General features: G+C 30.3%; 2 protein-coding genes across 2 annotated transcripts; one reads left to right on the top strand and one right to left on the bottom strand.

Moving 5' to 3' along the window:
* Positions 1-1,013: 1,013 nt before the first annotated feature.
* LOC126664251 (QWRF motif-containing protein 2-like) lies at positions 1,014-7,322 on the top strand. The gene is made up of 6 exons (XM_050356548.1): positions 1,014-2,832; positions 4,806-4,925; positions 5,661-5,777; positions 5,865-5,954; positions 6,708-6,815; positions 6,928-7,322. The coding sequence occupies exons 1-6, from the start codon at positions 1,369-1,371 to the stop codon at positions 7,000-7,002; spliced, it is 1,974 nt and encodes a 657-aa protein (XP_050212505.1). The 5' UTR covers positions 1,014-1,368; the 3' UTR covers positions 7,003-7,322.
* Positions 7,323-12,158: 4,836 nt separating this feature from the next.
* LOC126679877 (LOB domain-containing protein 38-like) lies at positions 12,159-13,168 on the bottom strand. Its single transcript, XM_050374891.2, has 2 exons — positions 12,872-13,168; positions 12,159-12,747 (listed from the first exon to the last, which is right to left on the bottom strand). Exons 1-2 carry the CDS (start codon positions 13,053-13,055, stop codon positions 12,323-12,325), a joined length of 609 nt encoding a protein of 202 aa, XP_050230848.1. The 5' UTR covers positions 13,056-13,168; the 3' UTR covers positions 12,159-12,322.
* Between the last annotated feature and the right edge of the window lie 12,801 nt (positions 13,169-25,969).

The raw sequence follows: 25,969 nt of genomic DNA on the forward strand, positions 1-25,969 counted from the left end.
TTAATTGTGCGAGGCAGAATAACTTTGGCTGCCATATATACAAAAAATGATCGAAAATTAAAATTGGGTTATAATTTGTGAAAATTAAAAAAGTTGGAATTCGTTTCGTAACGTTTTAAACGTTGGAATTAAATCGCTAAAAAGGTGAAATAGATGCCCTAAAAAAATTCCTCTATTGATAATAGAGATGTTGTATAATTTTGAACAATACTTTCCGTCTAGTTTTTTAATTTTTGAAATTAAATTTCATGCTATTTGAATTGGAAATTAATGGCTAAAAAGCCTCTATAGATGATTGTTTTAGTTTACCTTTTTTTTTTTGAGATAACTGACTCATACTGTTCCTACTTCATTAAATGAAGTTTTAATTTTTGACAAAAATAAATAAAGGGAGAAAAAACAAAAGTAATTATCAATAGTAAGCAAGAAATCATCAGTAAATTTTGCAAAAAGCAACAATCCCCCATTTCTTCTCCCACAATTTACATTTATACTTTTATTGGTAAGTCTTCTTTTAGTCTTTTAGACTTAATAACAGAAAGCATTTCATATGTTTGGAAGAATAAGATTTTGGCAATCTAATTAGTACAATGTAAGCAAATTCTTAATTAGATTGAAAAAGCACCAATTTTGTCTAAAATTATGCCAACTAAAACGGCTATATAGATTACAAACAATTTACATTTTGAAGGAAAATAAAATTTTGAAATTTCAGTGTCGTTTACGTAACGTCTCTCCGAAGATATATACATGACTCGAGCGTCCACTCACTTTCATTCCTTTACCGGTGTTCTTTCAATAACGTGCCAATTCAAATCCCCGTTAACTCGCTTCCACGTGCGTCCACGTCACCGATTGTATTTTCACATTTCCAAATATACCCTCACGTTTGAACACGTCACCACTTCAGCACGCGAGTATACAGTCACGCTACAAAATGCGCGAGTAAGAAATAACAAACTTTTCCATACCGTGTACACTGTTTATTATTTAATTCAGATTTTTTAAAAATAAACAAATGAAAAAGGCTTAGTAAGACAGTTATGCTCACAAATCTCGCCTAAACAGCGCCCCCTCAGTCACTCTCTTTTTCTCTCGCCGGATTAACGGTAACGGTCATATTTCCGATCATCTTTTAAAAAAAAAGTTTCTAAACTCAAAGCCGCCCCTTCTCACTGCTAAGTTTAATTGTTCTGAATCTTAATCTCTGTAAATTCGTTTTTCTTTGTACACTTCATATTATCGTTACTTAACAGAGGTTTATGGTTTGATATATGGAAATTGGAATAGACGAAAAAATTAGGGTTTTGAGATTGTTGAAGGATAAATAATGAGATGTGAAGAAGTGTGGTTTCAATTTTGGATTTCATGATGGTAGCGGCAGTTTCTACAACGTTAAACCCCAAAACGACACCGAATCATAACAGTAGAACTGCTGCAACAAGAAGGCCGCCTCTAATACCATCAGAGCCTGACAATGCTAATGCTAATGCTAATGCAATCGCTCCTCCTCGCCGACCTAAATCACGGGAAGTTAGTTCTCGTTACATGTCCTCACCTTCTACTTCTACTTCTACTTCTTCCACCCCTAAACGGTCTCCGTCGCCGTTGATTTCGCGTCCAGCGGCTATGATGACTCCAATTTCATCCGCTCCTTCCACTATTAAACGGTCCGTATCCGCCGAGCGTAGACGGCCTTCTACGCCGCGTTTTAATTCCACAGATTGGAGGGTTAACGGTAATGGAGTGGAGATGTCTAGTGCAGAGAGAATGTTGATTACTTCAACTAGAAGCTTGTCGGTTTCGTTTCAAGGAGAGTCGTTTTCTTATCAGGTTAGTAAAGCGAAACCTGCGGTGACTCCGTCTGCCATAAGAAAAGGTACGCCGGAGAGGAGAAAAGCGACTCCGATGCCTGCCAGAGGAGCGGATCAAGTGGAGAATAATTCGAGGCCGTGGCCAGGAAGATCGCGTGAACCGAATTCCTTAAGTAGGAGTGTGGATTGGACGGATGATAGGAGGAAATTAGCTGGATCTGGAGTGAATTTGAATGTTGTTAGGGCATTGCAAAACTCTATGATGGATTATGGTAGTAATAATAATAGTAGTAATATTAGGTCTTCAATTGTTAATAGATTAAGCTCTGATTCTATCAGCATTATTGATGTTAATCGATCAGATACACATTATGATCATTCTGTTGCTTCTGATACTGAGAGTGTGTCCTCTGGTAGCACTACTGAGGGTGTTGGTAATGGTGGACGAGCGAGGGGAGTGTGTGTGCCTGCTAGATTTTGGCAAGAGACTAATAACAGAACACGGCGCCAGCCAGAGCCTGGCTCTCCTGTTTCAAGGACTGCTGGGGGGCTAAAAGGACTTGTACCACCTAAACTAATTGCACCCAAGAAGATTGGAATTGATAGTCCAGTATCATCTCCTAAAGGCACTGTTAATAGTAGGAGACAGTCATCTCCGATTCGTGGTGGTGGTGTGTTACGGCCGGCATCTCCGATTCGTGGTGGTGGTGTGTTACGGCCGGCATCTCCAAGTAAGCTTGGGACTCCATCAGCTGCTTTGTCACCTGTAAGAGGTGTGAGCCCGTCGAGGATGAGGAATGTTGTTGGAGCTGTAGTGAATAGCAATATAGGCAATATGAATACTACTAATACGCCTTCAATTTTGAGTTTTGCTGCTGATATTCGGAGAGGTAAGAGTGGGGAACATCGCATTGTTGAGGTGCATTTGTTGAGGATTTTGTATAATCGACTGCTGCAGTGGCGTTTTGTCAATGCGAGAGCTGATACTTCCTTGTCGGCCCAGAGGATGAATGCAGAGGTTTGTTCTTACTAGCACTGTTGTATGTGAATTAGTTTTTACTTAAAATTTCAAACAATTATGTTCTCTGTTGACATACATGAATGGATGCATGAAATCAAGTTAAGAGACTGATTTCTATTTCCTGCTTTTTGATTGTGATCCCTTGGTGCACTTTTGTTGATTTAAGTAAAAGGAAGAACCTATTGCACTTTTGTGTATGTCATGTATTGTTAGGGAAGGATAGAACAAATAGTGGCAGACTGAAATTTTTTTAATAAGCTACATGAAAATGTAAAATGACATATTTTATTATGATTGTATAAAAGTGTGCAAAATAAAAAATTTAAGTGGGTAAAAGTAGAACTATATTATCAAATCCTATATTAATGATATTATTTGAAAGTTTAAATTTATAACTGTGTAGGTCCGCTTGTGAGGACAAACTTGTTTATTTTGGTTCAGACAGTAGCCACCTAAAATCCTGCTTTCATTGTTTAGGGTATGGAAAAAAATTTCCTGTGAGATTTATCATTTTATTCCATATTGGATATATGTTTGGAGGGTGGGGATGGTTGGTTACTGAAGCCTGTCTCTAATGTAAGTCGAGGTAAAGAGAATTAAACAAAAGAAAGTTTAATAGTAAAGAGAGAGCTTTGTACTTCGCCATAACTTTCTCGGTGCATGGGTTGGGAGGAATTAACTTGAGGATGGATTATGCTAAGGCAGAAGTCGAAAGTTATTCAACCTTGTTTTACTATTACAACAGAACTTCTTATAAAACACACTTCTTCTGGGAATTTGTGGTCTTAGTTGCACCAGACACATGTATTTAAGAATTGGCTGGCTTGGTTAAAATGTTATTTTTTGGACTGTTAGTTAAAGTTGTCGAAAATTAGTTTTAGCTAGATGTACTATGATTGAGAGAATAGATAAAGTGGCAACCAAGAATTGAAAGGCTATATATATATATATATATATATTAATTTATTTAATATATTTATCTTTGAGCTGGTGTTTTTAGTTCTTAGGATTCTTGTCTAACCAGTTGGCTTGAGGAAATATATCATCTTTGAGTAGAAATGTGGATTATCAAATGAAAGAGGGGTCATGGTTGATATGCTGTAGAGCGAATGGTGCCAATGGGAAAGCAGAACAGTAAACACACACATGTGGTAACATTTTTGTGTAATCTAACAAATCTGTGGTGTTGCTTCCATGAGTGCCTGATTTCTGTTGATATTTTTAATTTGATTTTGCACATCCATAGAGAATTAATGTATCCAAGCTTGGTGAACCTCTTCCACTTTCGAGTTGTGTGGATGTTCTGGGAATTTGGCAACCGAGTTTCATATTTCTGGGAAAAAATTGAGGATGCATCTTTTTATTTGATTGGAATGATAAAGGGAGAAGTTTAGGGCGGGAAGACAACGTAATATTTAGTTGATAAATTCTGACTGATTGCAGATGCTTAGTTAATGGCTGTGATCCTGAAGAATGACTGACTAAATGCTTAGTACAGAGTGGTTATTAGGTGTTAAATGTCCCTTTCTATGCCCAATTTGTCAAACAGAGATTTGATAAAATTGCAGAACAGAGACTGAGGGTTGTATAATATGCTATTAATTGTAGACTGGTACATTTGGTAAAATATTACACACATGGTCTTGCTTTTATGCAAATTTTCAGTGTAACTGATAGTCCGATACTGATTATAAAATTTCAGTCATAACTTAATTATGTTTTGGGTTATGAGCGAGTTTCAGTTACAGAATATCTGTATATGCAAAGCAAAGACATTTAAATTATCCAATAATGATGTTAATAAAATCTAGATGTGACCGTTTATGGAAATACAGTTGATGATAGTTGTTTTATTAAAATGGTTGCCACCTGTTGGATATTTACTTTTAATGCCTTCAATGCTCAATTATTTATACTGTGTAATTAAGTTTATGAGATGAAAATTTTGACTCGGTTATTTTGTTCATCAGAAAAGCTTGTACACTGCACGTGTAACAATTTTGAAACTGCGGGAATCTGTAATTGCAAAAAGAACTGCCTTACAATGTCTGAGGCAAAATTTGAAGATAATTTCCATTCTCAAGGGGCAGGTAAGGATTTGTGCTACATTCTTGGTCTTGTTATTTATGGAATTTGGAACAAACAATAATGATTTTGTTCTATTCGGAAAATTTTTTTTTGGGTCATTTCACATCTTGTTTCTTCTTCTTTGACTGTGGTTTTAGTTATGACTAATTATGATACACATTGTCCATGCAACTTCTCTCATATGGACATTCTTTTTTATCATATATCTGTTATGGATGTTGTCCACATGCAATCTCTCTCTCTCTCTCTCTACTGTAAATTGTCTTTTAATCAAAAACGTTTGTAGTAATGTTGCAGATTGCATAAACGTCGTGCTTATGGTTATGGTCCAATACTTTAATATCACAATTAAAGTAAAGCTTCTCTTCTATCAATGAAGATTCATTCTGACCTGCCAACTTGGAACGAAAGATCAAAAGTGTCCAAGTTTGTGGTTTTGGAAAGAAAAAAAAGGAAAACTCAACTTGTATATTTTGGGCAAGTGTTGCCACCTTTGACCATCAAGACTGACGTCGGATCAGGGTGTAACCGACCCGAAATTGGCAAGTTGAGGGATTTTTTTTTTCAGACTCAAACTTGGACCCTTTTGATATTGTGTCCAAGTTGGAGGGTCGAAATAAAACTTTATTATTTTAATTGCACTTAAGCATCCATGTTTAACTAGTGACATCAGATATGTAACCAGTCTGTTTTCCATTTTGATGTTAAATCTTATGCTAGTTATTATGCTTATGCAGATGATATATTTGGAAGAGTTGGCACATATGGATCAGGAATTTTCCTGTTCTCTTTCTGGGGCTATTGAAGCTTTGAGGGCTAGTACACTCCGCCTACCAGTTGTTGGCGGAGCAAGGGTAAGTGTCATTTCTTTTGCTTGCAGTCTGACAGAAATAGCATGATCTTGATTTTATATTTTCTAATACGGTTTTAATATTTTGCAGGCTGATATCCCTAACGTGAAGGATGCTGTCTGTTCGGCAGTTGATGTGATGCAGGCAATGGCATCCTCAATATGCCTACTATCATCAAAGGTGATCTTTCCTTCATTTCAGTGCTAAAGTGGGCTGGATAAGTTGTCGTATACTAACCACAAGAAAAAAAAAATGCTATGCTATTAGCTGAAATCTGTTGCTAATGAATGAATATTGAAAATGTAGATAGCCACAATTCTCTCAAATAAGTTGACAATAATTTTGACTTGTCTTTAATAACTAAACTCCATTATGATGGATTTTCTGGGTAATTGATTATGAGGTTACTTTGCACTATATTTCAAATTGGTGATCATACTTTAATTTAGTTCAATTTAATTATTGAATTACGAGTTTAGTTTTTTAAATGGTTCATGGCCAAATTATGTGCGGCAATCAGTTTTTGATTATTTATGCTGAATTTTACCTTATATTATATGTACACTGTACACACATAATAGACTAAAAATCAAATCGGCAGTTTTTTTCAGCGACCAAAAGTCCTTGGTGAGATAAAATTTTAGTTTTATCGCCAAAATAGAACAAATATACACTAATCAAAATGAAAAACAAGCAAAGTACAATGGCCTTATAATCAATTACCCGGATTTTCCTCTTCTGGCATTTAAAGTCATAGTTTTGTGATGAGTTTTGATGAGATTTGAATTTTATGCTTCTTTTCTCATTTTTGTTTATGTCTGCTTCTCTGGGTATTAGTTAGTTACCACATCCTGTCGTGTTTTGTTTTATATTTGCGATTGCGACGTATTTGTAATATTTATAACTCGTATCTAAAAGTTCTACTATTGATAGGTTGGGGATGTGAACTCGCTGGTCGTTGAACTTGCCAATGTAGCTTCAAAGGAACGCGCTTTGCTTGATCAGTGCAAGGATCTCTTGTCTATAATTGCAGCCCTACAGGTAATTTTTAAGTTTGGTTTCGACTCTTTTAAAGATTCACGAAAACAGGTTGTAATCGTGACTATTGTTAATGTCTATTTTGCTGATGAAAAATGGCTTTAATAATGGCCAGGTGAAGGAATGTAGCCTGAGAACACATTTTATACAACTAAAACGTGTCCCGTTCAGCCTAACATCAAACGTGTAAAGCTCATTTCACTTGACTGCCAACCCGAAAATGCTAACATCAAACCAGACACTTTTTTTTTCTTCGGATTCAAGGAGCCGGATATAATAGAGAGGCATTGAATGGTTTTTTGGCTTGTAAAAGCAGAAGAGTGTCACTTGGCCCGTTAGATACGGCGGGCGGCGTATGGTAAATGCATTATGCAAAGATGGCATGAAGTTGTCATTGCTGATATGCAGATTAGGGGGTATTTTGTATAGAGGCACTTTCTCTATAAGGGCGTAGAAAAATATATGTAAATATGCTTTTATTAATAGTTTGATGATGTTCACACCTGCTAATGCCATGTTTTTTTTTTTTTTTTTTTGATTCACCAATGCTGTGTATATGTGTGTAACAAGTCTTGCTCTTTGATGTGACCGGAAAGAATTTGTGACACTTATGGAACAACGAATATAACATAGTAACATTAAATTAATCAAAAGTTTATTTCTTCAAATAATGTTTTTTAATCTCAATAATTACATGTTTTTAACGCATAAGGTGTTATAATATCATTAGTTATATACAGAAGAATGATGTGATGAACAAAAACTACTACATATTGAGTTATTACTTGAGTCATTATCTACAACTTGTTAACCCCATTAAATAAGGGGGAAGATTGAAATGTATCTTTTTTGAATGTGTAAATGGTTAAAATTAGGTTTTGTTAAAACACAAACAAAAGTAAATTTTAAATAGCAGGCAGGAAAAAGAAGAAATTTCATCATCTCTTACGTTTTTGTTGGGCTTTATTTAGCTGCAAACCTGATAGCGAGTTCACTTATTTCTTTAGTTAAAAACTTAGTGTTTTTTTCTTTTTCTTTATCAATATTTTTTTCTTTTTTCCAGTTGGGTACATTCAGTGGGATCTTTACTTTGCAAATGTGGAACTGTGTCATCAACTCCCCTTTCTACTTTTGGGTTCCTATTTATATTTAGACTCTTTATTTGGTCAGCTGTCACAATGTTTTTTTCCCCTTTCTCTTAACCTGACAATTAAGTTCATGATTTTCATTCATTGATTGGTTCATTTATATATTAGTTTTGCCAAAACAAAAGTTACATTAATAGTACTCACCATTGTCTGGCAGTAGACCGTTTCCTCCTTGAACCATAGGCATAAACACACCTATTTTTGCCCAGGCCAAACAGAGAGTCGAGTATTGCCTGTCAACCATTATTTAGTTCAAGTCTTGGTTAAATTTAGAAATTTTATATTGTGAAAAAATAATTTGGTCTCATGTTATTGAATTAAGTCTTGAGGATGCCACTAGAGATTAATACAAAACAATACATTTTTTAAATAGATTTTGTTTAATTTCAAGCTTATTTATTCTTTTAATATTTTGTTGATGTCGTGTGAGTCGCGCAGTAGAGAGTAACTTAATTTTTTTGTTATTATGTATATCTTTCATCTTCGCTAGAGTCGGCAGTGAAATGATCTGAAACAATGGCGGAATTGTAATTTTTTTCACTATGGATTTAATTTTTTGTCAATTAATGATCTTCCGATAGTTCGAGTTTTATATTCCTCTAGCCTACAACCTTAAATTTTTATTTAAAAGTTTATAACGGCAATCTTAATTAGAGTGTATCCTAACTTTAGGGTAGATCCGTCGTTGATCCAACATATGCATTATATAATAAAAAAAATAAAAGTATTTGTAAAATAAATCATAAATCTTTAACATATTTTATAATTTTAACACAAATTTTCAACTTTGACAATTCAAAATCCAAAATTTTAATGTAAAGTGTCCAAAATCATAAATCCGTATTAAAATTATGAAATATGTTAAAATTTATAATTCATTTTACAACTAATCCAAAAAAATATGAATGTGAACTTGGCATTCATTTCCTTGAGTAAATTACTCCGTCGTTGATCCAACATATATAAAAATTATATTTTATGGTATTTAATGAATTTAATTTATTTTTTATATATATTTATGCATGTATTAATTTTAAAATAATTTTGAAAATAAGTTTTTACTTTTTAGTATTTAAATCTTATTAAATTTTAGAAAGTAAGAGAAGTAAAAAAACCTCAATAAATGTAAAAAATATTAATTGGATCCATTAAATCTCACAAAAATATAATATTTATTTATAATTAGTTAAAAGTAAGTTTTATGACTAAACTGAAATTTAATTTTTTCAATCGAATCTTTTGATTTGATTTTCCAACACCAAAAATAAATAAAATGACTAAAATGTTAATAAAAATAAAAAATTATATCGTTTAATTTTTAAATATAATGAATAAAAATATAAATTAAGTATACATCTTACATGAGGACTTGAAAGTAATTTACTCTAGTTTCTTTAATGTTAAAAGGAAATAGGTACCACAACTTTTTGGTTGGAGTAAAATGCGATTGAAAAAAGGATACCTTAAGGATGTGGAAATACGAAACCTATTTAAGCTTAAAAAGATTATTCTTTCTTCTCAAATCTAAAACAACATCCTTTTTCAATGTAGTTTCTTCACCTCTCAACCCATTTGATACTTATTTTTATTTTTTATTCAAAAAACTGTATATGAATAGGTACGTTGCATTTAGTCTTCGAGACTAAGTGCATCTTGCCCACTAGTTTATGCACAAAATCGAATGGTGGTAAATAAAGCTGACGTCGGACCTCAAAGCATATGCCATAAGACGCGGCGACTCGAATTGTTATTGGTATTAATAATAAAAAAATTCTCTTCAATTCTTCAATCATGTCATTTCCATATATAAGTTAAAAAAATTATTTATTTTTATTTTTAATTTTGCTTTTGGTTTGTTGATGATGCCGTGGAACCCACTTCCAACGGAGGAGGACTGTGGATGAAGAGGAGGCTGACGTGCACCGCACCGAATTGTTTTAATTATTTTAATTGAAGAAAGTTTAGTTTGGGGTCCCATCGTATTATACTCAACTATATCAAAGTTTCAATTCCATGTCAAGTACGCAAATGAATCGGAATTGGCTGTTTGGTTAGCATGAGACCATGAGTCAATTATCATCTGATTTCATGTGATCTTCATATGCTCTTTTGTGTGTAATTTGGCTTCTTCTCTCTCTTTTTTTAATGTCACTGGGAGTTAATAGTTTTGTTTGTTTGTTATTTTTGGTTTGATTAGGCGATGTATAAGATAAATATATATTGGAGATAACTGATTTTAGGTCGAATACTTTTGAGTTTTTGTGGATTTTCTTTTGGTTTAAAAGAAGTTTTTCTTTTGTCATGTTGGAAAAAATTGAGCTACCCGTCATCAATTGGACTAAAACAATAAACATAAAACTAAAATAACATCACAGGTTCAAATTCCGTATCCTGTAACATAAAATTTATTGGAAGCACTTGTTAAAAGGGTCGTATTAAATAGGAGATCCGTATGGCAAGATGTCAAAACTAGCCTTCCTTAGAGTTTACTCAGGTAGTTAGGGGCTTCCTCTAACACTCTAAGGGATGGTTGTGCTCCGCATGGAGCTTTTTCGTCAAAAAGAAATTAACTGTATTTTTAATTTTAAAGAATAATCTAATTAAATTTGACCTGGTCTTTTTTTTGAATTGGTTGAGCCAATTAATCTGATTCAATTTTTAAATATTGGTTATAGCTAAGTTGCAAGTGAAATATTTGCATTCAGCACACCATAAATGAAATTACACTATCTATGGTATGGTCATTAAAGAATCCAATTGGTAATTTTTCGTAAATTTGTATGTTCTGAAAGAGTGTAAGTTAAGTTTGAGGATAACAAAAACAATCTCCTGTTTGAAGAATTTTTAATGTTACGATTAAAAAGTTAACCAATACAATTTATGTAACATATTTTTTTATTTGTAAATAAAAAATATACATTATAAAATGACATGGCGCGTATATTTGAATAATATAACTACTCTATCATAACATAAGATAGGCTGTTTCCATGCAAATCAACAAGAAGATTTAGATAATCACTTATGAACTCCATGATTAAACACCAAGTGCCAAAACAAAATAACCTCAAAAATTTGAAAGTCAATTGCAAATTAATATATGAATTTTATCTTATTTCCAGTTACAACATAAAATTTGACAATTATCATTAATTTTTATTATTTGACAAATTAATATAACGAATTAGAAAAACACTTATATGAATATTATAATATACAACTACATATAGTTGTATAATTGGTCGGTGTATCAATTTGTCAAAAAAGTTAAAATTAATGTGAGAATTGTTAAATTTTATAAATATATGTTATAATTATAAATTAAAATATGTAGTACTCCTTCTGTTCCAATAGAGTTATCCACTTTATTTTTATTACACCATTTAAGAAACACAATTATTATTTATAGATTTTGTAAAAAAAAATTGCTTTTCTTTTCATATCCTTATTTAATATAGAGTCTATTTCTAATTTACTTTCAATTTACTCGTTAGTAGATTTTAAATAGGAATAATATAAAAAATTGAGTGTAAAAATTAGTTATTTTTTGAAAGTGTATAAGAATTTTAATTTTTTTTTTTTTAAAGTGGATAATTTTATTAGCACAAAAAAAAGTATATTAATGTGTAGTTTATTCAGAATTTAATCCTACTGCTGATGAATCAGTTTGAAAAGTGTTCCGTCTTTTGAACTATTATTAGGCCGAAGAAACAAAAGCTATATTTAAATACGTGTCAAGCCACAGGTCTCTCAATCCAAGAGCCACATGAGGGAATTGGCTTGGTTTTACCTGCACCTGGCTAGCTTATCTTTATCTTCATGGGAATAGAATCAAAAAAACTTTTAATATTTAATTTAGGATCAAATTGGTCTTCAATGTCAGAAAAATATAACAAAGCTCCCAATATTTTTAAATTGTAGTATAATCTAAACTTTCCTTAGAAATCACCAAGAACCCTAACATTTGCTAAATCATATCAACGGAAACTCCTAATAAGAGTTTAGATTATACAATTTAAAAACGTTAGGATTTTTCGTTGCACCTTTCTTAATATTAAGAACCTTTTTGATCCATAGGCTGAACATTGGGAGTTTATTTGACCCTTTTCCCTTATCTTCATTGATATGTACGGTCGGGACAAAATCCCCTAACTGACAATTTTCTTTCACCACCGCTAAATCATCATCATTCATCAACAACATATTGTCAAAATTAGACTGATTTATAAATTTCATATTCAAAAACTCGCCGGTCATAAAATTCCGGCTTCTCGTTTATATAGAGATGCAAGTTCAGTCACAGTACAAGACGTTACTCTTTTATCTCCCTCTTTTCTTTTACTTGTATTATTAATTTAAAGTTTAAACAAACAGATTCAAAAGTTTCTTCTTATCATCACCACCATTGCTCTCAAACGTCGTCGTCTCGGACGATTCTTCGTTATAAAACGACGTGGCATGATCTCTGCCTCTCTTCACTCTGCTACCTCCTAGCTTTGGCTTGAGTGATAGACTGAGATCCGATGCTTGATTGATCCTAGACTGAGGCCACAGCAAATTGCGTAACGTACATGCCTCAGCAGAGAAACTATCGGATGATTCGTCGTGATTCTGTGATAAAATTCCAGGTAGGATTCCTGTTAACGGCCGTAGAGTTCCGCCGGAGAGAACTGTCTCCACCGCCGCCTGACAGACTTGCCAGTTCCCGCTCCATAACAATCCAACCGCTCCATTAACCGGATTCACCGTTCTTCCACACGCTTCAAAAAGCAGCGATTGAAACAAAGCTACAAGCAAATTCTATTTGTCAGTGTCTAATTTGTAACACTACTTTTACATTCATCAAAGCAGCGGCTATATATATATTAAACAAAAAAAGTTGCATTTACACGTGTAATGTCATGTGTGTACCAGGCCGTTGAGATTCCGGTACGGCGGAGATTAGAGACATGAGATCGCTGCGGCCGAAGAATTTGGCGAGAAATAAGGTGGCGTTACCTTGAGCTTCGGGAGAAGTGATCCAGTGCAAGCAAGACCTCAGTAAACAAGCCTCACTGCACCCCTTTCGCAGCACCCGGCAACCGTTGCAGCTCATATCCACCGTTGATTTATCAGTGAGAAAGATCAAAGAAATTCTGATTATGAGAATTTGATGGTTTTATAGAGGAGAGGGTTTCTTGAGAAGTAAGAGTTTCTTGAGAAGTAAGAAAGCTAAGTGACAAATTGAGAGGAGAAAACGAGAGACGCTAGAGAGAGGCTTGAGAAATGGCAATAATAATAGGAAAAAGGTAAGGTGTGGTTACTGTCTTGAGTTAAAAAGTAACTGTGGTTAATTGAGATTTTTTGTGATCAACGGTTGGATTTTAATATTGGCGCAGTGTGGTGGGGTCCGGTGATTTTTTATATTGTCGAGGCGAATATCTTCCAAACTCTGGGCACGAGCGGCTCCGTGTTTTCGCGTCGATTGTTTCTTCCAGGTACTTTACACCGTTGGATTTTGTTTATCGCCCTGGTTATTGCCGTTGGATTTTGCTAGCTCCACTGCTTGAATTTTTTATTTGTTTTTTTCTGTGCATTTTATTCAAGTACGGGTACGAACTCAAGCCGCCCCATATAACTGGACAGTGACACAGAGCTAAGGAATTCTGAAATTTATTCAGATTAGGACTCAAGAAATCGAAAAAATTAACATAGGAAACTCCAATGATTTAGATGTGACTTTTTTTTTTAGCTTGATTACATAAAAAAATGTAGTAATTCCTAATTAAACTGAGCAAAACATATTAATGTTTTTTTTTAAATAATGACTGTTTGTTTCATTATTTTATTTTATTTTTAAAAGTATATCATTATTTTTATAATTAAAAGACATAAATATCTTTTATATATTTTTATAGTGTTAAAAAATAAATTGATTTTTTTCTAGTAAAATTAATAAAAAAAATTACCGTATAATTTTTTGTCTAGTAATTCAAGCACGATTTAGATTTTTGTCAACATATTAAAATTAAAAAATGATATAGTTTGATTATGTGTAAATATAAAAATTATTGGTATAATTATTAATAACAATTACGAAATAAAACATACATATCTTATGAATAAAATAAAATAAAATATTTTTTATATGAATTTTAGTGAAGTTTAAAAACGGTAGAAAAGGATAATTAGAAAAGTAACTTGAAATACTCAGAAAGTTCAACTTACTGGTTTTGCTAGAAAAACCATTTTCTAATTCAAGAAAAGCCAAATTCTTAACTTACCAGAAAAATGAAAAACGGATTTAACAAAGCTAAATAATCTTGCTAGTTTTCATAAAATTATATTTTCTTAATTTACTTACCTCAACCAAGTAAAATTTTAGCGGCAAAGCCACCTAACAACAAGGTCGATTCTTAATATTTTAAATATTTTAATTTATAAATTGTATATTTTAATAGTATATTGCCTGTCTTTATAATTGATTTATATTTTTTTATTCTCTTTTAAAATATTTCAGACTTCACGTTTATTTGGAGAGTTACTTATTTATATATTTGTCATACTTTATTTAATGAAATTTAGATTCAGATAAAAAAAAACTGATAATAACACATTATGTTAAATTAAAAAGGAAATAACACCAGTCACAGTAAAACAACATATTATTTCTCAGTTTATGATGCGGATGCGCTCATTGAAAAAATACGGTAAAAATTGAAAGTGTTGATTTCTGATATTTTTGCTTTTCAATTTTATGGTGGTCTCATTTGTCTTTTTTCTCTATCGTTTCTGTTAGCGTAATTCCTTACTTTTTGAATTATGGTCTTCTTTTTTTCTATTATTGTTTTGATTTTTTACAATTTATCTTTATAATTGATATATCACTGAAGCTCCGAGTTTCAGGTTATTTGAGAATAAAAAGAATAGAAAAGTCAGATGGAACAATGGTGGGGGTTCACCGGCTGTTTACTTTGATGCTTAAGTTAGTTGGGTAAAGGACATACAAAGAATAGGAAAAAAGAGTGTAAAAAAGGTGAACAAATAATTATCTATATGATTTGCACATAGAATGGTTTATATAGAGCAACCCGTGTAAACCTTTGCTGAGATTTTCCTTCTCCTTTTTTGGTCCTAACTTTCTATTAGTTGAGGTGGTATATTTTGTTGTGCCTCGAGTTGTGTGTCAGATGTGTGTTACACGGGTGTTAGAAATTCTACTACGGTCCCCAAAACAAGCACGCATGCTCTCCAAAGTACAGGGTTCACCGAGATACTGACTATAAGGTTTATCTCAGGTTTCTTGCTTATAGTATATTGAGATACAAACTATGATGTAGCTCGGATAGCCTTTATCGAATATTGGCTAAATGCTCTTTCTCGGCAGACATGTCTAGAGTATGTCAGTTGTTCATTTGATTTAGTGACATTATATGTTGGTGAGGTTGCTTCACTCCTATGACATGTTATCCTAATCAAAAGTACTCTTATCAAATTATAGTTTGTTGCTTTCAATTGATGATAGATTTAATAGCTTCAATGGCTCTCACCTTTTCGCCGTTTCATTTTGAAGAAGAACGATGTGCTGTGCACACACTGCATGCGAACACACACTATGTACTTGTGCAAGGTAATGTGCAAACACACACCAATATGTGTGAATGCACACTGCCTTTATGGATTTCGTTTTTTTATGTTTTTGAGTGTGTTTGGCGAATAAGATAATGAACATAAAGTGTTTTGATAAAAAAAATCTAACTGAAATAAATAAATAGTAAACTGATTAAGTTTGTTTTAGTAAATCAGATAGTAAACTAATAATAAATTTATTTTTACAGTAAAATAAAAATAATAAAATTAAAATTAATTTAGTACATGTTTTATAATATAAATAATAAACTAAATAATAATTTATTTTAATATTTGATAATTTAAAAGATAAACAGTAATAAATTCGTTTTTTAAGTAAACCGATATTTAAACTGTTAGCAAACTTATATTAAACTTGAACTAAATTTAAATTACGATTTTTTTGGTAAATCGTATTTTTGCAAACAAAAACTGTATTTGTTTTATAATATTTGGTGAAACCATAATTTGCAATATTTTTTATCAGACCATATTTTTATGAATATTTTGCCATTTCTCTGATAGAAACCCTAAATGGAAGATCATTGAATATAATGATACCCTGTTCTGGGCTAACACAATGCTTACCATTGGGCCAATAACATTAAAGCCTTGTTTTGACTTTTTATAAGGCACAAGCCCACGTATCTTGGCCATATTACGACATTAGGGACTAGTAGTAGTATCAGTTGATTCAGTTCTCTCCAGCCTCGTATAATTTCATTTGATTGTTTTTTTTTTTTCAACATTTGATTGTTTTGGATGACGCCTTTAGCAACAAATCGACATTAACGTCATTTTTTAGATTACGTTATAAATTTTGGCAATATCTGATCCGGTCTATGACTAGGACGAGAACCACTTGAGTTTATTTTTCATTCATATTTGAAAATTTACATTGCAATTAAAGATAGTAAGCGCGTAAAGCCGAGGCCAGATTGAGTTCAAAATTGAATTCAAGTTAAGCATGCCATACAAGCTCGAATGAGTTTAACTTGGCAAGCTCGAGCTCGAGCTCAAGTTCACTAACTAATAAAAATAACTATTAGAAACTTACCACATTTAATGATTTTAATTTCTTTTTTATTTTTCCAAATATAACACTAGCAAAAAGCTAGGCTTGCGAGTTTCATAACCTTCTTTAATTGATCAAATTTAATTCAAGATAAAAATTTAGCAGTTGGAGCTCAAATTCAATTTTTTTTTTGAATTGATCACAAGTTCTTTTCGAGGTCTTCAGTAATCGCGTATAGTCCAATTAATTTACAGACCTCGTTGTGATCTTAGCAATTAGTGGTTGTTGCATAAGCCGCTTTCTATCCATTTCATCCGATGACAAGAAAGTATACTCCTGTACTAAGCATAACTCGCCATTTTATCACTTTTTAGATAATTTTGGCCCACAATGTTTCTCCCATATTTTTATAAACTTTTAGTTCCAATACGATATTAAATAAATTAAAATAAATAATGCTAAAAAATAGATGTGGTCATGGGCCAAGTTGAACTGCGAACCGGCCCGGTCAAATTTGCCTTGAACTGTGTATAAACCGGTCTAAAACCGAAAGTAAGTTGGGTTCGGGCTGGTTCAACATTTCTTGGAACCGGAATCGTCGGTTCTAGTTCCGAACCGTGTATTTTCTAAAATATATACTTTAAATTATTTATTATGTACATATATATGATCGATTATTAATATATCATACTATATTTATTTATAATTTAGTAAGTCGGGTTCGGGACGGTTCAATATTTTGTTTCGGTTCCAATTCCGAACCGGGTGTTTTCGAAAGTATATACTTTAAATTATTTATTATATATATATGTATATATATATATATATGTATATATATGATTGTCTATTAATATATCATACTATATTTATTTATAATTTATCCTGCTATAGTTATATTAACATTATTTATTTATCTTCAATAGATTTTAATTTGTATTAATTTTGAGTATTATTCATTAATTTTATTTTATTTTTAGAGTAATATATGATTATATCAACTATATATAAATAATTAAACATCGATATTTATGGTAAGTTAATATGATTTTTTTAATTTTAAGTATACTTAGTCAGTTATACAGAGTTAAATCAATTTTAATTTGATTTAAAATATTTGTTCCTTTTTTTTTATAAAGGGTTGGTGAGGCTTTTGTTAGACAGCGAAAAATTAAATTTTTGTTATGTTAGAGCAGTTATATAATTTCTATTTTTATTTTATAAGGCGATATTTGAACAAGATTTTGAATCTTGTTGTCAAGTTATTAGAAACGATATTTTCTAAATTCTTACACTTTTAACTGCTTAATATTGATCGAAGTTTTTTATGCTTAAAAAAATCAATAGAATAACTATTTCATGAACCAAAATAAACAATAGTCATTTTATACGAAATAGTTATTCCATCTCCATAAACCAAATGTAGCCTAAAGCATGTTCAATTTTTCAAGGGAGTCACCATTACAAATTAGGAGACTCCCAACTCTTCTCTTTCATTAAATAGGGTGACTTCTTTTTAAATTCTCTAATTACTATTTGGTTAAATTATAATTTAATATTTATAGTCTAATAAAAGACTTAAATATAAACAAATTATTTTTATGATTTAGTCGGTTTATTTTTTTTAACTTTCACACGATTTAATTAAACTGAAATTTGATTTCTAAAAAAAGGCTTGAATCGAATTCATATTTCGGATTAGTTGAACCGGCCCCTTCGTCGGTTCATTCGGCTTCAAATCTAAGACAAGTTGTTTAAGGCCAGTTTGAATCTGAAAAATCTAACCTAACTGTTAACATAATTAGATTCTACCTCTAATTAAAAAATATAGAATATGCAAGGTACTATTTGACATACTGCCGCAACAATCTTCTATAGCTGCAAGGCTATAATGTCCAACTCGAACAACTTCAGCAACAAGTTGTTTCAGCTTAGTAGCAATTTCAGCAATAAGTTGTTGCGGTTGAACATGTTATTACAAAAATGATTATCAATATAATATTCAAGGCAATTTCATTATGAGATCGTGAATTTAAACCTCACCTCTACAATTAACATCTAACAAATGAAATTTTAATAGTCGGAATTCGGAAGCCTATCTATATAAAAAAATTGTTTACAAATAAAGCTTTAAGCTCTAGCTTTAAACTTGATCTTATATTTTATTACTAATTTAATTAAACTAGCTTGATTCGCTTTTTTTAACCAAACTAGCTTAATTATCTCTTTAATTTTTTGATAACCTGCAAAAAGAAACCAGTATCTCGTCATTTAGAAATTTGCAGTCAATTTTTTTTTCAAGTCAATAGTTTGACTTTTTATTTCTTATACAAAGGGTTATTGCCTACCATTCAAGAACGCCATCGTTTGAGTCATACAGTACATCATACGGTCAAATAATGCTTGGTGAAAAAGAATCTTCCATTTCGTAGAGTAAATGGATATACTTTTAGTATAACAAACCAACAGATATTTACGATAAAAAATATTTTAATTATTACTATTTTTTTATCATTAATTTTTTCACATGTCCAACGCACCATTAATTTATTGCACGGATGATATAGCATAATAATTGCGTGCAATAATTTGTTTACATTTAGCTGATAGAATTAGACGGCTCAATGTTTACTACACTCTCGATTCTATAGATATACAAACTATTTTTATTTTAAAATCTTAAATATATGAAAATTATTTTAAATGCATTTTAATATTTAATTTAAATTTTGATAAAAATATTCTAATTAATGTTTTTAAAAATATTAATAATTATGAACTAGTATTGATAGTTCTAATAATTTTTCTAATTGTAGATAATTAAAAATAAATTTAAAATTATTATAAAATATTTATTGTTTATAACATAATAGTAATAAAAATTCTTAATCCATTTAAAATTATTATAAAAATATTTATTTTTTATAAAATAATAGTAATAAAATTCCTTAATCTATGTATAAATTAAAAATATAAAAAATGGGACTCCTACTTTTTCCGGTAGAAAAAAAAAATTGTATGTAAGCTTTTTGAAGTTTTTTCTATTTTTTAAAACTATCTGAAAATAATAATTACAAAAGTACCGATAAGATTTTTTTTTTGAGATATTGGAAAAAACTATTTATAATAATACTAGATCAAAAAATACAGAAAAAGCCTAAATTAAACTCAAAGTAAATCGGCTTGCTTTTGATTAATTTTTCGATATTAGTTTGTTGATCAAGTCACTAAAAAGACACGAATACAAAGCAGTCAAACAAAATAAATAACTAAACATTTAAAATATAACTAAAAAAACACTTAAAAACACATTTATATAAGAGTCAGTAAAATCAATCCACTATTTAACAATGAGTATGCCACGTACTAATTGTCTGTTAACCGTCGATTCAGCCAATTTAGCAACCATGCCAAAACTCTGACGATGTATTTTTATTTGTGTGTTTCTAGTATTATTTACACTGGTCCAAAATATATGGAGCGGAACTTAATTATAAATTCAAAAATTCGATTATCGGGTTTTTGCCACGCAAACATGTGTGTTTTAATATAATATTTTTGTAAATAAAAATAAAATAAATCTTTAGATGGTTAAATAGGAAATATAATTTTAAAAATTATAATATTTTATATTTAAATTTTGAAAGAAGATGAAATTTATATCCTTTCCTAACAAAAGTTGTGCATTTATAAGAATGAGGGAGTATATATTTTATGGTCTAAAGGTTAGGCAAATGGTACATAGTATAAATAGGAATAATGCTTCATGTTTGTCCTTTATTTGGCAAGTTGGCTAGGTCCACCTTCATCTCTCTCCACTTGCCCATTTTAACTAGAAAATTGTTCATATATCCTAAAACGGAAAATGAGTAATAATATGTATAGTTTTATCATGGGTTAATGTCAAAAAAAATCACAAATTTTACATGTTTTCTCATTTTAATCACGCAGTTTATTTAAATTTTTTCATTTTCATGCACGAACTACCACTTTTTCTCAAATTCATGCACGGTGCTGAGGTGGCATGGCTCCATTGGTATAATTTGTTTAGGTGGAGGTCATTTTACACCAATGAATGAGTGCCACCTCAGCACCATGTATGAATTTGAGAAAAAGTGATAGTTCGTGCATGAAAATGAGAAAATTTAAACTTCGTTATTAAAATGAGAAAACGTGTAAAGTTCATGCTTTTTTTTTTACATTAACTCTTTTATCATTCAATTAAGTCATGCAATCTAACGGAGAGAGCACTCTTTTAAGAGGTTGAGGTTTTGTATTCAAACTTCCGAACTAACATTTTAAGAGATTAAAAGACATGACTTGATAATGTGGTGGTGCGTTAAACATTTGACTAATAACACTTGAAATTTTAACAGTCGATTATTATTTCTATAAAAATGAAATACTTTCATTATTAATGAAAGAAGTATTTATGTAATAAAAAAAGATAATCCTTTACGAGAAAGCAACATTAATTCAAATAAGAGAAGTATCCTTCCACGAAAACAAATATTGTACCTAAAATATACTTTTGGTTCAAACCTGGTCAAACACATCCCGAAATTTTATTTTATCTCAGAAAGAAAAATAAAAGTAATTATATAAGAATTTTAATTAATATTTTAAATTGAAATGAATCAATATTTTTATCTTTTTGTTTTGTATTAAAGTGAGCCAAAATTGTTTTATTTTTAAAATCAAATCAAAACGAATAAAAATTAATTTTTTTTATAATTTAGAACCAAAATAAATTGGGGTACAAGTTGGTAAATTTATAGCATTTGTAATTTAATAAATAGGGGATCCAGACTAAAAATCGGTTCTTACTTTAGGTAAAGTTTGGTGTTCGATTTGGTTTGGATGTCTTAAAAACCGAACAACCGAAAAAACCAAACTTTAAAATAAAATATGATTTTTTTAAATAATATACATATATACTTATATTTTTTTTATCTTTATATCTTAATTATTTTTTATATAAAAATTAATAAATGTTATTTAAACATATATGAAAGTTTATCAGACTTCAATTATTTAATATTTGAATTAATTTTAATATAAATATAAAAAATAAAAAAGTAATCAAATTCGCTTTTAACCGAACCGTACCGAATCAAAAAAAATTTGGTTCTATACAATTCGGTTTTTTACCCCCAAAATAAAAATTCAGTTCGGTTTGAAAATTTTCTAAATAAAATACTGAAAAAACCAAAAAAATTAATTGAACCAACCAAATCAAGCCAATGCTCAGCCCTATCATAAATACATAAAAAATATCAAGCCCATTAGCCAAATGTTTATGAGAAAATTAGGATAAATACTCCATTTTTATAAATAATTTGATTTCCTATCTCAACAAGAAAAAGATAGAAAAAATACCTTATCATTTTAGTGCTTTTATTTTTTTACTCTAAAGTATGTTTATATTATAATTATACCTATTTTTTATTAACTTTTTACTCTAAGTATATATTTTTTTTACTCTTATTATAAGACAACTATCATTTTTTATATTTTTCTCTCTTTTTATTTCTCTCTCCTCTCTCCTCTTTTCTTCTTTTTCTTCTTCTTCTTCTTCTTCTTCTTCTTATTCCTCTCTGTTCTTTTTTTTTCGTCAATTTTCTTCTTCTTCTTTATTTCTTCTTCTCTTCTCCATTTTTTTTCTTTTTTTCGTCGTTCGTTCATTGCTCTGCCGCCGTCTTCATCGCTCCACTGTTCTTTCATATTTTATTTTAGCGAACTTTTTTTTAATTCATGGTGATTATTGCGATTTTTTAACATTCAGATCTAAATAAATTACTCTTGAATTTCTTTTCAGTTGTAGATATATTGCATGAAAAACGACGTTATGATGAAAAAAACAATTTTCTGCACAAAAAACGATTTCTGCAAAAAAAACAGCATCTGATTATCATATGATTATCATAACACTGCAGAAAAATGATTTTTTTAATGAAAAAACAGCCTCTGATTATCATATAAGTATCACTGTATTATCATGTTGTTATCATAACACTGCATAAAAAAATATACAAAAAAATATTGATTACCATGTTGTTATCGCTGTATTATCATCTCGTTATCATTGTATAATTATATGATACCGAGATGATAATGTTTTATAGTACCTAAATGATAATGTTATGACAATGAAATGATAATATCTATGATAATGTTATGATAAAACAGTTTTTGATTATCATGTCAGTATCACTATATTATCATGTCATTGTCATAACACTATAGTGTGATAATGTTATGATAATGAAGTATGATAAGTTTATGATAACGTACGTAAAAAAAAATATAGAAGAATTTCATGATAACATAATGATAATGTTATGATAACTAAATCAGTTTCTGATTATCATGTCAGTATCACTATAATAATGTATGATAAAATAGTGTCTGATTAGCATGTTAATATCACTACATTATCATGTAGTTATCATAACACTACAGTATGATAACTAGATGATAATGTTATGATAATTGAATGATAACGTACGTGAGAATATAATTACAAAAATAATTATGATACCAGTTATAACCAGATGATAATAAAATAATAAAGTAATGATAATAGTATGATAATATATACCTATATGAAAAAAATTACATAAAAGTTACGATAACGAGATGATAATATGAAAATAATAGTATGATAAGGTTTTATGATAATAAAATGATAATAATATGCTTGCATGAAAAAAATTACAGAAAAATTATGATAACGAGATGATATTGTGAAGATAATAGTATGATAAGGTTTTATGATACAATGATAATAATATGATAACTGTTATGAAAAAAAATTATGATAATGAGATGATAATGTGGAGATATTAGTATGATAAAATTTTATGATAATAATATGATAATATGATACATGCATGAAAAACAAATTACAGATATAATTATTATATAAAAATATTAAATATTTTTTATTCTAAATATATTCAAATATTTTATAAAAATTTATCTTTTATTATTAACATCCTTTTTAGTAATATATTCAGTTTACATAAAATTTTAAATTTGCTATTCATATAATAAAATATTAAAGTGATAATATATATTTTAAAATTAATTAATAAATTTAATAATATTTGAGCAAATAAAAAAGAAAGTCAAATTTAATGATAATTTATTATATATATATTTGTCATTAATTTAAAAATGAAGAAAAAGAAGAATAAAAAAATAGTGAACAAATAAAAAGTTAGTAAGTAAGAAATTGTTAGTAATTGGTTTGTTAATAAGTTGAACAAGAGTGTCAGGTGACACAGGTTGTGTCAGGAGAGAGAAAAGAGAGGAAAAAGGAGAGGGAGAAAGAGAAAGGTGGTTGTCAGAGTAAAATTCTAATATATTATGACACGGGGAGTAAAATTACAAAAAGTTTAAAACAATGATATATTTTTAAGGACTTTTCCGGATTGAGGTAAAATTTATAAATATTATTTTATTTTAGGTAAATAAGTAAATCTCCCAATGTTTATTGCCATCTTTTGCTTTCACTTCATTTGTTTCGGTTAGCCGGTTCAATTACTCGTTTTAAAGCTCCAAATGGACCAGTTTGCACATCCTACATAAATTATAAATTTCATAATCCTTTATCGTTGGTAATCAGCCAAATAGGCTGCCATCGAATTAGCAGATAAGCACCAAGTTCTCTTAATGATGTGATACTAATAATAAATTAAATAAATTTCTACTTAATAAACTTGTTTCAAGTTCAACTTGCCACTAAAGTCCATTTTAAATAATTTGGAGTACCTCAGAATTGTTTTAGAATCAAAATGTATTGTCTATTATTAATTGTATAATTACAAAGTAGGACATATATTAATATTGCTGGGTATTGGTGTGATTCCTGATGTACGTATGCAAGAGTGTTTATCACAATGCAACGATTTTGCCACGGCATTTTTACAACGAATTAATAAATATTTACAATAGTACATGTTTAACTATTGCTTATTTCTTTATTATTAAATATTTACACATGATTAATGTCTCATTGGTTTGTTGCACGAATAATGGCACAACCGTTGGTTGTATAATTATCCCGTATGCAATAGGAAATATAACATAATTGGATTCCGATAACCACTTATTTGCCAAAAGAAAAATCTCCGATTCAAATAATTTTTTATAAAATTAACTATAAAAAACTTATTAAAGACCAACGAGTTATAACTCAAATATTAAATAAGGATGGCTAACAATCATTCATGGTCCCTGATTTTTGGGTTTCTAATCATTAAACCCCCTAATATTTAAAAACGACGACTAAATTTTTTGATCTTTATGGCGGCGTTCATTAAGCACCCTGAGACAAAAATCGGCGTTTTTTTTAAATGATAACGTGGCAACGATTTTTTTTCATGTTAGAGCCAATAAAAACTTGCCCCCATGTCAGGTGTCAACTGACACCTCATCAGAAAACCAAAAAATTCAAAATACCTAAACAAATTTAATCAAAAAAATCTCACTGAATCAAACTCAGCCCAATTAAACCCAACCAGCTCACTTCATCCCTAACCGCCATCCACCATCCACCCGCCGCCGGTTTCACGACCGTGATTTTTTTGCTTCTTCGATTTGTTAACGAAGAACATATCTCTCTATTCTTTAACGAAGAACATACCTGGATTTGTTTTTTGAATGAAAAACAGATAGAAGAGACTGAAGAAAAATAATTGATATTGGAGGCGACTGCAGGCGGGTGGTGACAGCCGAAGAACAGTGGGGTGGTGGGTGGCAGTTAGGAGTGAAGTGGGTTAGTTGAATTTAACTGGATTGAGTTGGGTTGTTTTAATTTTTTTTAATTTATTTTTTAGGGTATTTTGCGTTTGTGGTGAGGTGTCAGGCAGCTGACACCTGACATGGGGTAGTTTTTAATTGTCTCTGACTTGAAAAAATCGAAGCCATGTCATTACTTTTAAAAAAAATCGATGATTTTTGATCTCATGCGGTTTAGTGAGCGCCGACGCCGTCACATAAAATTAAAGAATTTAGTGATTGTTTTTAAACGTTATGGGATTTAGTGATTATAGACTTAAAAGTCAAGGAGTAAGGGTTATCATTAGCCAATAAAATTATATTTGAATCAGAGAAATTGCCTTCTGAAAGAGAAGATGGCAGAGAGAAGTATATTATCTTACACCTTGATAAATTAAGGACGGTTTAAAATGTTTATTATGTATTAATTGTCTTCTTAATATGTGTATTTTATCAAAAACGTTAGATATACTATCATGAAAGAAGTACTCCCTCCGTCCCATAAAGGTAGGCCGTTTGGACAAATACGGAAATTAAGAAAAAAGTTGTTAGATTAGTTAAAATTAGTTTATTTATATATTTTTTCATTTTTAGCCTTTAATATT

The sequence above is a fragment of the Mercurialis annua genome, linkage group LG1-X (assembly GCF_937616625.2).
Source record: "Mercurialis annua linkage group LG1-X, ddMerAnnu1.2, whole genome shotgun sequence".
In the NCBI taxonomy this organism is placed as follows: Eukaryota; Viridiplantae; Streptophyta; class Magnoliopsida; order Malpighiales; family Euphorbiaceae; genus Mercurialis; species Mercurialis annua.